The sequence below is a fragment of the Canis lupus genome, chromosome 33 (assembly GCF_048164855.1).
Source record: "Canis lupus baileyi chromosome 33, mCanLup2.hap1, whole genome shotgun sequence".
In the NCBI taxonomy this organism is placed as follows: Eukaryota; Metazoa; Chordata; class Mammalia; order Carnivora; family Canidae; genus Canis; species Canis lupus.
Window position 1 is genome coordinate 27637416 of NC_132870.1, and position 14465 is coordinate 27651880.

At 36.7% G+C, this 14465-nt stretch overlaps 1 protein-coding gene across 1 annotated transcript in view; it reads right to left on the reverse strand.

The window, feature by feature from the left end:
* Nucleotides 1-485: 485 nt before the first annotated feature.
* DKK2 (dickkopf WNT signaling pathway inhibitor 2) overlaps nt 486-14465 on the reverse strand; it is a 98561-nt gene continuing 84581 nt past the window's right edge. Inside the window, exons 2-4 of the mRNA XM_072810763.1 lie at nt 6825-6975; nt 5454-5609; nt 486-2831 (exon numbers count right to left, since the gene is read on the reverse strand). Of these exons, the coding sequence (XP_072666864.1) occupies nt 2581-2831; nt 5454-5609; nt 6825-6975 (558 nt within the window). The 3' untranslated portion in view covers nt 486-2580. The remainder of the gene's footprint in view (nt 2832-5453; nt 5610-6824; nt 6976-14465) is intronic.

Below are 14465 nucleotides of genomic sequence, written 5' to 3' on the forward strand. Positions count from 1 at the left end.
AATGGCTTTGAGTGTACTTCAGGGCCAGGTAACTCAGTCTGTATCCATATAGGGATAAAGATATTCTGTAGCTTCCTTGTGCCATAGGGGAATGAACCAATATGCTAATGGTGTTGGAATCTCTATTTGGGGAAACTTTAATCAGAGTAGAAGACTATAGGAAATAGGCTAAGTGGCTTCAAGCATTTTGAAGAAGTTTGTGGAAAGCCCTTATTCCAATACGTTCCAGAACACAAAGTAAGAATAAATGCATAGAGAGCACATTCTGGGATATTTTAATGAAAAAATAACTTTCTGATAATTATATCTGTCCTGCCATGAATAAGCTGCCTTTAGTAATAGTAAACTGCCTTAGATCATCTCATGGTGATGTCCTCCAAAGGATTCCCACCCCAACTGTCAAATCAGATCAAGCCCATTTGAACTCTGAGAATCTATGATCCTATGAAAGCTTTTCTCACAAGCAAAACAGAAGGAAATTTGAATTCCATTTTTGAAGGAGAAAAATTTAATATATTTTATCTTATTATACATTTTCCCTAAATTACAAAGTCAATAGCTGCAAATATATTCTGCTACAAAGCTTTCTGTAAGAAATATCTCTATAAGAAAATACATCTCATTAACATTTCCTGTAAATAAATTACTTCAAATAATAATTTTGGGATGTACATAAGGGGAATAATGCAAAAACCAGATTGTAAATGTGATTGCTATAGAGGAAATGTTTGACTGAAATGTTCCATTTTCATGTTGCCAAGCTTATAGAAACCTGTTTGCACAGACTTTGGTTCTTGGATAGATCAGCTTATAATTTTTGTTTTAGCAGACATTTGGAAAGAATGTAAATCTTACTCACCCTAGTAAATGTGTATGGGAAGCTGAAACTCTTAATAGACATGCAGGCTCAGATTCAATTTCTATGGGGAAAACTTGAATTTGAAACTGCAGAAGGGGTCTAAGTAAAAGAAAATTAAGGAGTGACTTGCAGTCTATAAAAGAAAAGGTCAAAAGTAACAACTATAAGATAACTTTTTTGCCTTATGCTCTAGACATAATATTTAGAACTGAGTAAAGTAAAAAAAAAGTAATAAAATGGTTTCAAAGAATTTGGAAACTGTGGTTTCTATAGGTTAGCAATACGTAGATTTTGCAAGTTATTTCATTCCAGAAATGATATCTTTGAGGGAAAAAAAGCTGCTGCACAGAGAGATTGGTACAGAAATTTCAGGTGATGCCATTGGCAAGTTAGAAGTTTATGGAGGGCAATGGAACCTTACTATACTACCCGCTTTGGGAGTCCACTTCATGAGAACTCCTCATATTATTCCAGGACCTCAAAAATAAAAAATAAATATTTTGAGGTCAACTAGTGACCTACACAGAACTCATCTGTATTGTAAATATTGTGATAGCAAATCCCGTGGAAAACTTCCATTTAGGTTGTGCGGCCTCGGGCTTCAAATATGAATAGTCAGTTTGTGCTTCAGATACATGATCGACATGTTGCCAAAACCTGGGCACTGAACAAAGTTTTTTTCCATTTCCTTTGTGTCCTTTAGTGTAGGACAAATGTAGATCAAGTCTCTATTATCAGCTTTACCTGACTATACCACTGCAAGTGTAGAGAATAAATGTATTTACCAACCTAAATTCTATCAAACACAAGGAATGCCAAAGCTTCAAAAATTAACAGTCTATTAGTGTTGATTCTGTATCTTGGACTCCTTAGAAATGTTTGCAGTCTGTGAAATTCTGCTCGGTACTATTCACAATTAATTGGAGAATAAAATATATTCAAGGTAGGAATCACATACAATCAAGAAAAGGCACAATGCTATTCCTTTAGAATGTTTTATCTTATACTGGTTCTTAGTAATTACCGGTGAAAGTAAATTTTTGAAAACTCTAAATAAGCAGTTTGAAGAAAAACAAGTTTGGCTTCTCCTAAAGTCCTCATAAAAGTCTTGCAATTACTTTGAAATTATTTGGAAAATATTGACTGCTTTTTTTTCTTGTCTACCAAGGCCTTTCACTGAGTCCTAGGAATAGTGCTTCAAACTAAAAGGTGATCCTGTGTTGCAAATGAACTATGTTTCATGCTTTCGTTTCTTATTTAACAAAACTCTTTTTATGTAAAGCCTATTGTAAGCCAAAAGACTATTTTGTTAAAGTATAACTTTGAATTTGAAACATGGCTTTTAGTGTATTTCTATAGGCAATCACCAATCTGAAGGAAACCAATCTTCCAGCACAGCCTAAACTCTTGAAAAGTCACATGGTATTCGTCAGTAATTCTCACTGTGTGCTTTTTGATTTTAAGTAATAGCATTTTCACAAATGTGTACATTATTTACATAAACAAATTGCATAATGGAAACACATTGGTTGTACTACATTTGTTACCCCTTTCTAATCTGCTTATTTTTTTCCTTTTTTCTCTCTCTGTGATCTCTATATTCTTATCACATTCCTTATTTTAGCCATTCTTCTGAAATCCAAATCCTATTTTCCACCATGTTATAATGCATTAAATACACAGATTCACAGTCTGCTAGTGATGAATTTCCTCAGAGGTGATCATATTTTCTGACACACATGGAGTCTGGCTTTAGAGGAGTAGGTGGCATCTTTCCATACTTTACATGACAGGCCCTTTGCGCAGTCACATCGCTGGAAAATTTCCAGGCCATGAGAGCCCTTCTTGCGCTGTTTGGTACAGACTTCCCCCTGATGGAGAACTGGTTTGCAGATTTTGGTCCAGAAGTGGCGAGCACAGCAAAATCCTTCGATGCAATCTGATGATCGGAGGCAGGGGTCTCCTTCGTGCCCTGCAGAGATGATGGCCAAAAGATATTACCATGACACTTTGGAAACAAATTCTCTTTTGAAGTTGGAAGCATGTACAATATTTTTACTGATACTGTCTTCCATGAAGTTATCATATACAATGGAAAGTCTTGGATTCATATCAATCAGCTCTCCCTCTAATCATCTAATCATTTCAATCATTTATTGTCTATTTTGATTATTTGCTGTCTGAATATCAAGTTTCATGAATAGCTAGGACTGTGCTTCCTTTTCGCTTTACTTTAACAAATTGCATAATGGAAACACATTGGTTGTACTGCATTTGTACACCATGTTGGTTGTACTACATTTGGTCTTTTACTTTTAGATATTTCTCTGATCATTTTTTTTAACTAGGTGAGTGAAAAATAAGTAAATAAAGAGAACTGCTTTCCAGGTAATTAATTTGATACCTTCAGAAGATGTAAATAAACTCTGATTCAAAGACAGAGCTGAAATTCTCAGGGACTTATAAAACCATGCATCAGTGTCTAGCCAGGGAAACAGAAACTTAAAACAGAAAATGTTTAATGCAGAGCACTAGGCACACATGTGGTGGCAGGGCTAAGAAGTACCAGAGGATGATAAAGCAACAGAGTAGGAGGCCACCACCACATTTAGGCAGGAGGATCCAAAGGAGAAGATCATGTCAGAATCTGGAGCCTCGAATCTGCTAGCTGGGACTAGAATCCCAATGAGCCCACCTGGCAGGAGCCAAAGCCCCAGAAAGATACAGTTCTGCCAGAAACATTACTTGAGGCAGGCCTACCATGTTGGCTTTTTCCTGCCCATGCTTCTCTCACTACAACCAAACTCACATGGCCAGAAGTCACCTGACAGGGAGCCTAGGACGGGTAGTCTGTAAAGAGCTGTGATTCAGAGTGGAGTAGAGAAGGGACAGACAACCCCAGAGTCAACCAAGAACCCATCATTAAAAACATGTAAAGGAACAAATCTGGATATTTAATTCAGAAAAAAATGACTGATTCAGCAAACAGCAAACACACATCACAGCTGGGTTGATGTGTAACCTATATAAAGAAGGGGTCAATAAACTTCTCTGTATTTTTGCCGGATTGTAAATATTTAGGCTTTTTAGGCCATGTGATCTGTCACTCCTCAATTCTGCTGTCACAAAAGCAGACATAAGTAATGCCTAAATATAGGCAAGTATGTGTTCCAATAAAACATCATTTTACAGAAACAGGCAGTAGGACAGATTTGGCTCACAGGCCATAACATGCCAATCATGGTCTAAAGGATTATCTGTCACCCCAGATATAACCAATCCCACTGTAGTTATATGTGAATATGACCCACTAGCCAATGTCATGAGAGTTCTTCCTCCATGCCATCAGAGAATTACACTTAAAACTATATAAAATGTTAGTAAAAATGTTAGTAAATTTGGAACTGTACCGTGACATAGCTATCTACTGAATAAGGAAGGATACTCTTGTAATAATAAATGCATATGAATTTGGTGGGATAGAAATAGGATACTGGGTAAAGACATAGGTCTTCAGGGAGTACAGACAGAGGATAACTGAAGAGGAATTGTCAATCTCTTTAGTGCTATCCATGTCAACATTAATATTCTAGGTCTAACAGGTCAGATATTCTATAGGATACTAGCTCTGCAGAACATGAAAATGTGGGGAAATGCTTAGTGGTCAGGAAATATGGGGACATACAGTGTTTTATTTTATTTTTATTTTTTAAAGATCTTATCTATTTATTCATGAGAGACAGAGAGAGAGAGAGACAGAGACACAGGCAGAGGGAGAAGCAGGCTCCATGCAGGGAGTCCAACGTGGGACTCGATCCCAGGTCTCCAGGAGCACGCCCTGGGCTGAAGGCAGTGCTAAACCACTGAGCCACCCGGGCTGCCCCATACTTTAAAAACCAGTTTTCCTCATTGCCAGAATTCTCAGAGCCCTCAATATATCAATTATATAAAGTTATGAAACTAGGAAATGCATTATTATAAGACTCTTGAATACAGCACACTTTTATTCACAGCATGTCTTGAAAGAGTAATCCTTCACAGAACACACTTGAGAAAAACCTCCTTTAAAAATGGACGTGTTTCTTGCCTTCAAAATTTTACTGTTAGTAATAAAGTTCAATAATTTCATGCTTTCAAATTTTACTGTTAGTGATTAGGCTTCCCAAATATTTTGATGCAAGTATGAAGATTTTATGACCATACATAATCCTACTAGAAACCAATAAGTTGGTTTATGAATAGTCTATTATGCGGTTGTTCAGTGAAATAAAATTTCTGTAAAGGTGAGAAAAAGATTCAAAAGCTTAGGGATTTAATCATATGACTGCAAACATTTGAAGGCAGGACTGTTTAGAAAATGGCATGATTGATCAAGGGTGCTGCAATTTTCATAATATATATTTCCTAACAATTTAAGCTCTCTTAGAAATCTTCAGCATCTTCAGAATTAAGAATTAATAAATTCAGTCAGAATCTTATCAATGAAGTATCTTCCTTGTATTTTTTTCTAAAACCAATAAAAGGAATTACCTATACTTTAATTTTACTTCTTTTAAAACCAGAAAAAGTAACCATAGAACTACAGATAGCCTACCTTTTATATGTGACATCTTAGTGTGTTGTCTTCCTAGATTTTGCCATCCCAAGTCATGGTTTGAGTAATGGCCATGGTTTCGATCTCTGTGTCGAGTGCCATCCAGAGCTGGGATGTGAGGGGTTAAGATGCTCTCCGTGACAGGGATGCAGATGCCTGGAGATGGTAAGTAAGCTGTTAGATTGATCTGATTCTATAAAGTATGATTCTTAGCCACGTATTCTGCTGATGAGAGGTGTGAAGCTATCTTCTATCTCTCTATCTAATCTATCTAGCCTCTATTCATTCAGCTATTCATTTATTTACATAAATAATACTGAGTCATATTGCTTAATATTAAATAGAATCAAGTAGTTTGGCCTAAGTCAGGCTTCCTTAACTTGAATCTTGTCTCTCTCAAGACCAAGTGGCCATGGGCAAAAAAAAAAAAAAAAAAAGGGAATAAAAACACTTCATTAAGTTATTGTGAATATGTGTGAAGTGTTTGGAATAGTGACTTAGTATTAAATTAGTATTAGCTATTTGAGCTTTTAAAATGTCTGACCAAAAAAAAAAAATAAATAAAAAAAATAAAATGTCTGACCAGACATCCATTTTCAGGATCCAGTTTTCAAGATCCTTTGTTCAATTAACAATATAACTCTAGTCTACATTGTAAACATCACTAATGGTATGAGGTCTTCTTCCCTTCACCTGTCTAAAGTACTTCCAAGAGGTCAGGAGCATGTACAGGGATAGGAGTCTGATGATACTGCTTTATATGACTAAGTTCATGTTTCTGATCACCTTCTATAATGATTTAATGGTTTTATCATGCGTTTTGTGTGATTCTTCATCTCATCATTGATGCTGAATTGTCTGCCTGTAAATTCATTGAGATTGGGTAAAGTTATGCTTATGGAAAGGCTGGGGAATAGACTCTTCGTATCTCCTTTTGGAGGAACCAATCATTCCCTCACTATGAGTGTGGTGCAGGGTGGGGCCTTTAAAAGAAGACTCCTCGAATATATGAATCGAATCGAGGTATGAAACTGGAAGAGGGACTCACAGGAAGTTCTTTGTTGGGTCTTTTACATATATTCACTTATGTGTTTATAGGTATTTACATCCAGCATTGCAAGTGCTAGGCATGGCAAGTCCTAGATTGCCATAGATTATAAAATATAGAAGGTGATCAGAGTCCAGGAAAACTAGGATTGAGGAGGCAATCCAAGTAATGGTACACATATTTAAACCATGATCCAATCCCTGACAATTTTGAAAGGCTCCTTGCATTTCAGAGGTCTAAGTAAGGAGAATGTAGTCGAACTTACTAGACAAGTCTCCTACATAAAAGGAAAGAGGCCCATCAACACTGAACTAGAGCTTTACCATTATTGCAGCGGGTACCAGGACAACACATGCCATCTCTATGGCAGCGCTTCTTTTTCCTTCGACACACCATGCAGGCTGATGATCCTTGGTGGGGACTGTGGCAATATCTACCAATCTCACATTCCTTATCACTGCTACAAGGGTAGGCCTGTAAAGTGGAACAACACCAAAAGCAGAGTAGATTAGATTCCATTACATGAAGAGTTCGTGTGGCAAATCATGATGGGAAATAAATCACAATAGGTTTCTCATCAAAGGGAATATGCCATTGAATCCATGTTCTGAGCATAGATCTTATATAGTGATGCTGACTTCATCAAGGACCATATAAGATACTGTTGATAGAAACGAAGATAAAGTTGATGCTTCTCAAGTATTTTTGTTGGCACAACCTTGGAGTTGGGATTTACATTTTGTGTGGATCAGTAGAGCTTCTAAGAGTGACTCTGGGGGCTCAGAAATAGTCGCAATTGTTATTCTGCTTGGGATTTAAGGTGTAAATGAAACAGCCTCGCTATTGCATTTTTCATCTGCTAAACTGGATGAGAGGAAGTTTCAATAAAACAAAGGCTGTGCTAGAAGCTGAAACACATCCCTTGCCCAGTTATGGAACAAATACTTTAAGAGTGACTCCCCACAATTCCTGCCCATGAGGAGCGCAGCAGAGAGCCACTTCTAGAACCATTTGATGGAGTGAGCTGTTTGGCAAAAAGAAATCAAGGAACAGGGTCCTCTTTCCAAACTCAGTGCTGAGCAGCAGTGGAGACCTAAGTGGTCAGAGAAATGCTCAACTCCAATTATTTTGTGTTCTCAGGAAACAAAAAGGCAGGCTCTTTACATACAAAACAGTCCTATGGGCTACTGCACCTTTGACTTATACAGAAAAGACATGGTGCCTACATTTCTCGCCATTTGAGTCTACTGAAGCAGTGCCCTAGATCATCTCCCAAAATAAAAATACATTTTCCAGTTATGTTCTCCTTGCCTCTTGGAAGTTTGGGGGACATTTAAAATGCCCCTGTTTGCAGAGATGGAAGTTGGGAAACTGAATTGTCATGCCACACATCAAACTTCCTCATATTTTGAAGCATGTTGACAGGGAGACTTGTTTATAAGTTGTTCTTTTATTTATTTTTTTTTGTAGTTCTTTCCTGTTTTCAGAGCAATGCATGTTTTTTTTTTTTAATTGAGAAGTACGAAAAGTAAAAAGAAGCTATGTAATTGTTTTTAAGCACACATAAATGGTATGAATGTAAACCATTGGGCTAAAATTTTTGTGGCTCTCAAATTAGTGTGATTTGAGTGCTTTGCTTATGAAATGAGGTTTGATGACCTAGGTTTGTGAGCATGGTCTATTTCTTTTTCCTTCTTTCTTTCTCACCCTTTCCTACTCTCTTCCCCCACTGCCCTTCTCCTGCTATGTGTGGCTGCATTCAGTGCCCTCATGTTTCCTGTTTAGATCTGATCCTCTTCAGTTTGACAGAGAAAATAAATGTGAAGCTGACATGTGAGTCTGAAAACTTTACATGTTCTATGGGGGAAAAATACACTTTCGCCATCATTACAATTTACTGTTGACCCTCAAAAGAAAATAGGAAAATCACAAATTTCGAGTTAAAAATGCTTTTGGGAAGGATTGCATAGTGGCCATGTTTGATGCCTACATTATAATTGGAACCAGATAAAGCTATAAAATGAATTTACATATTATTATCCCATTCTGGATCTCCATCATCAGGCTTAAGAGAGAATCTGAAGGAGGTTAAATTCAGAGTATTAGGCCATTTTTCAAGAATCCAAGACTGATGAAAACAAATGTCACTTCCCGCCTTGCCACACTCTTTCCCCCAAGCACTTTACTCCCTTCATATTTAAACTCATTACTTTAATTGAAATACAATTCACATGTTTCTGATTCATTTACATTTATTTCATCAAGTTGTTTTGCAAGAAACATTTGATGTCTTACAAGTTCTTTTCTTCCTCAAAAATAGGACATTTTCTTTCAATGGAAATAAACATGTGCCACCTAAAACATCATGTGCAATTTACAACACAAACAAATCTTCAAGGGATTCTGAATATAGAATAATACTTGATTCCATTCCTAAAAGCAAAATAGTCTATAAGGTAAACAAGTTGTTTGCTAAAAGTAGCAGTTCATTTTGCAGAAAATTGTGGAAAGCATATCATTAACTTCCCATTCTCAGTTTGTGGGAAATGGAAATGCTTGAAATGGAAAATATTTGATGCAAGGAGTGCCTGGGTGGCTCAGTCCATTGAGCATCTGACTCTTGGTTTTGGCTCAGGTCATGATCTCAGGGTCCTGAGATCCAGTCCAGTATATGCCTCACACTCAGCATGAAGTTGGCTTGAGATTCTCTGCCTCTCCCTCTTCCTCTGTACTCTCTATCTTTCTCTCTCAAATAAATAAATAAAATTCTCACAATTTTTTCAGATGAAAGCTCCATTGGTCTAAGAGATAAAATATATTAGAGAACATGTAGTTGGGCAGCCCAGGTGGCTTAGTGGTTTAGCACCACCTTCGGCCCAGGGCTTGATCCTGGAGACCCAGGATCAAGTCCTACGTCAGGATGCCTGCATGGAGCCTGCTTCTCCCTCTGCCTGTGTCTCTGCTTCTGTGTGTGTGTGTGTGTGTCTCATGCATAAATAAATAAAATCTTAAAAAATAAATAAACGTTTTTTAAAAAAAGAGAGCAGGGATCCCTGGGTGGCGCAGTGGTTTGGCGCCTGCCTTTGGCCCAGGGCATGATCCTGGAGACCCGGGATCGAATCCCACGTCAGGCTCCCAGTGCATGGAGCCTGCTTCTCCCTCTGCCTGTGTCTCTGCCTCTCTTTCTCTCTGTGTGTGACTATCATAAATAAATTTAAAAAAATTAAAAAAAAAAAAGAACATGTAGTTTTACTATGCTATTTTTTGTCAATATTTTTTTACTTAAAGCCAATTTAAATAGAAATGACACAGGCAGAAAAAAATATACCAAATTTTCTGTAGTGCAAGATCATTGTTGATGTGATCTTGTACTTGAAATGGAATTCCAGAACATAACATTAAGAGCAATTCTTTGACAATTAAAATAAATTTAATAATTGAAATGCAAGGTTATCTTATATAGCTTCTAGTATGCTTATGAAACTCCTTGCTCCAATAAGCAGCCGTCAAATACAAATAAAATAAAAAATGATAGGATAAATTGATTGAATCAGGTTTTAGGAAAAGCAAGTAATATGGAGGCATTCCTTACTTTCTGAAATCAATGCCCCAGATATACTCAGACATATAGTTTCCTTTGGTGTAACCATTAGCAACAAACCACAGAACATGAGAAAATAGGGATCTGAACCATTAATAGCAATTCTTGGATTTTCAGCCTAATAGATTAGTTTTTAATAAAGAGTTTTTTGTTTTATTTTGTTTTTCAATAAAGAGTTTTTAAATAAGACATTTTAATCTCAAGGATGAGGGCTCTGCAGCTTGCTATTGTTTCTTTCCACCTTTTTCCTTTAAAATGTCTGGAAATGGTATCACAGTAGAAAAGAGAGGAAGGGAGTTAGAATGGGAGTGAGATAGAGAAGAGAGAGAGAAGCACATGGTTAAAGTAGTTATGGAGGATCCTGAAGAAGTGAGGACTGTGACATTCATAGACCAGTGAAGACAATTATATACATTCATAAAAGTGTCATTCAGAAACTTTCCCAGAGAAAAATCTGTATTTTCCACTAACTTTGGCCTCAAAAGCCTGTTCCTGTTCCCATCTGATGATGGTTTTATGACAAACAAAAGATGAATTTGAGTATTAACTTTCCATTTAACAACGCCAATAAATATGCTTCCCTATGACTTATTTGTATAAATTAATAAGGAGACTGATTTTTTTTTTTACCTGCTATGGAAATTATTGATAGTGAATTTGCATCGTTCCTCATTGACTTGTCTAGGTAAACAGTCTGAGGAACAGTGAAATTTGGCTGCATAAGCATCCAGGAATACTTCCCATCATGCAAAATCATTCATAACTTAGCCTCAGTCACAATTAGGAGAGAGATTCATTGGAGACATCTAATAATAGCAGATGATGGGCCGTGAACTAAGAATGTTTGAGAGCTGTCTGTCCATGATCAGGCCAAAAACCAAAGAAGTTTTGCCCAATCCCCTTTCTAGGCTTAAAATAGAGTGGTTTCTATAAATAGCAGTGTTAGTTATTATTACAACCATGACATGAACTGAAAAAAAGAGTGAACACATTGGACACAGCTTGAAAATAAAGTCCATCAAAAATGAGCATTTCTTTTTAGTATAAAGGATTTTGTTTTTATATCCATTTATTCTGTGCTAATTTGGAATCACTATTTAAAATTTTAGTGATGATGTAAAGAGAGGTTGAGTAACTTCTGCAAATAAGCCCAGTGTGCTCAGGAGCAGAGAGTTTGGGATTTGGGGTCCTGCTCTGGCTTTCAGGGCTTCCTGCAAGTAGTGATGGTTTTGCTAGTGATGGTTTGATGCACACGTAGGTAAGGGGTTTTCAGTGCTGACCTGTGTGCCGAATTTAGATATTAAAAAATAAACTTGGCCACTTCTCTCTCTAGAAGCCTCCACATACCAATAGCATGTCCTGGTGCAGCTGTTGGAAAGATAGAATATTGGCGGACAACACGGGCAATACCGTAAACAACATTTTTTCATTTCATTTCTTAACAGTTTTATGTCCACTTAAACTCAGCATAATCAGGGCTAGAAGTAAGAACCCATCATGTAATTAATGATAATTAAATAACATTATAATGAATGAAATAAAATGAAATGTTACTGCATCTTATTTGAACTAATTGAGACTTTTTATTTTTTTCGATTATTCTCAAAACCGCAGTTTTGAGAAAAAGACCTGCTAATTCGAGATTAAGATTCAGGTGGAATTTATTCTTATTTTTCAGAAGTAATTTTTTCTTATTTTCTTATTCATTATTTTCTCTCCTTAAAACACGCAAAAATGTGACAATGACAGAATCAGACCCCCAAGAATAATGACATGAGAAAAAAGTGTTTTAGGGATCTCAGCAGTATCGGCTACAGAACAAACCTTTTTGGCCACAACTAAAACCTCAGTTTAACTCCTGAGTTTTCAAAATAATGATGCTGTTCCTGTTTAACGATGGGGAGGAAAAAAAAGAGAGAAACATCACATAGTGTTCACGTGGGATGGCCACCCATCCGGATTCTTGCAAGACCGTCCTAGTTTTGTTGTTGTTGTTTTAATCGGGACAATCCTTTGTCCCCGCAAGCACTGTTTGCAACAATCGGAAGTTTTCTGGAGCCAGAAAAACATCATCAGCTGGGCAGGCAGAAGAAAGCCTGCAGGGGGACGACCCAGCTGTGGGAATGAAAAACATTTGGGGCGAGTGGATAGAAGGAGGTAGCAGCAAAAGGCTGGGGACTAGAATGTCTGAGGTCTCAAAGAGAACACAGCAGAAGATTTGCAATTACACTTGGGAAACCAGGCCCGACTGGCCTCCCCTAGGTCCCTAGAGAGAAGATTAATTTCTCCTGACCCAATGCTCCATGTGATAGTTTTCTGTTTCAATGTATATGCAAGGTATGCTAGCCTTTAAGGCAGTAATTTCAAAGTCAAACCATAAGATTGCAACTTAAGGAGGTGCAGGGACGTAGAACTCAATCTGGCAAATGTGCAGTTGTATACTACATGCCAAAGGCTGTGCAATTGGATCTTTCCCCTTTTCCACAATTTCCTCTAGGGATAAGGGTGTATCTTTGAGGATTCCTGAACATAAGGCCAGGAGGATTGAGCTATATTAAATTGGAGGGGAGAAGTTCAGATATTTCATGATGTTCTGGATGTGTGCCATAGATTCATTAAGGCAGCCGTTTGGGTATTTATTCAATATTCAATAATTATTTATTCAGCAATTATTTATTGTGCACCAACTACAATTCAGACACAACCAGTTCTGTGATCTACAGATGCTTTCAGTGCACTATCCCTAAAATACTTTTGAAAAGTATATGTCTTCTCACACATTTGACTTGTAAATGTAAAACTTTTTAGCATAAGTTTAGTTTATTAATATGGCAGATAACATTAAACATTTTATAAGATGAAATTTATAGTAATTGACACGATTCACTAAAACAGCTTTTACCCATCTGATTGATCGATGCATACTGATCCTAAAATAAGCCACAATATATTTATGGATGTTTTTCTTTGAAAAAATTAATTTTCGAAAACATCCAGTTAAATTCTAAAATATACACATCATCAAAACTATTTTAATGTCCTGTATCTAGAATTTTCCAACCAGGGCCAAGCTTCACTTTTAAAGGATTAATGACAGGACAAGGAAAGATGTGTTTAGGATGCCCTAACCAACCGCTACAAATATCTTTGTTAAAACCAATGCTCCAAATTTTACGTTAGTCTGTCATCCATAAAAAGTTTTATACTGCGGGTTAATGCAGTATATCAAGATTTGGAATGCATGACGATTTTGCCTTTCTTTCCACATAAAATGGCAAAAGACTTATTGTAAACACAGGCACATTCCCAGACAATTTTAAGAAAAAAAACTCATGGAAGTTAAGGATATGGAAATTGATTTCCTTAAAACAATTCATGCTGTGCACACCATGGAAAACCTTTGAGTACCTTTTCCACATATTCATTTTAAGGCTGGGATTGTTAGATATTTGATTTTGACATAGAAGTTTGGAGCTGAGAGAATTCCGCTAATGCTGCCTGGATTATAAGTTAGGAAAGCTGGATCTCTGCCAGTGGTCCATTAACTTCTTCAATGTATCCGGATAGCCCCACTTAAATTCTAAGAAACAATAATTCTATGAAATCAAGGCAAGGTCCTCACTAACTTGGGTTGCTCTACCCTGTTCTCTGTATATCATTATGCAGAAAGGAGATTCCAGGGAATTCTCTATTTTGAACACAGACCATATTCTCAACTGTAACATGTACATTGCTGCTATTGATCATGGAGCAAATGGGCAGAGCTAACCCTTTCCATACAGTCTCAGCACCTAGAGAAATCTACACTTTGTAGATTACCTGATTTTTAAATATTTTTCCTGGTTTTGACCCATTTTCCCCTCATTTAGGATAGCTAGGAGAAAAGCACTTCTGTTCCATGCTCAAAAAGCAGCATCTTGGGAGTGCTTTTGCAGCAATGGTTGGAGCTCTTTATACTCCATATATAATTATAAAGCTCTTTGTAATTTGGTGATCAGTGGAGTGTAATTGTTTTAACCAAAACAGAGGAAGAAACCACACAATTTCAAGTTTTCTTCCAAATTTTGGATTGAATGGCTTAATATAAAATTTTCAATGTAGCCTTCCACATTTTCCTGACCCCATGACCTTCAGAAAGATAATGTGGTAGGAAGAATTTTGGAGTCATACTGCAGTTTGAATTATGCTTCCACAATTAATTCATAGTTGTAAAAAAAATTAAAAAAAATAAAAATAAAAATAATTCATTGTTGCAAGTTACTTAACAGAGTCTCAGTTTCCTCCTTGATAAGATATCATTCCTACCTTCAGCAGTGTTTCCCTACTTACCTAATCTTTAAAATCTCATGGGGTCTCTTTAAAA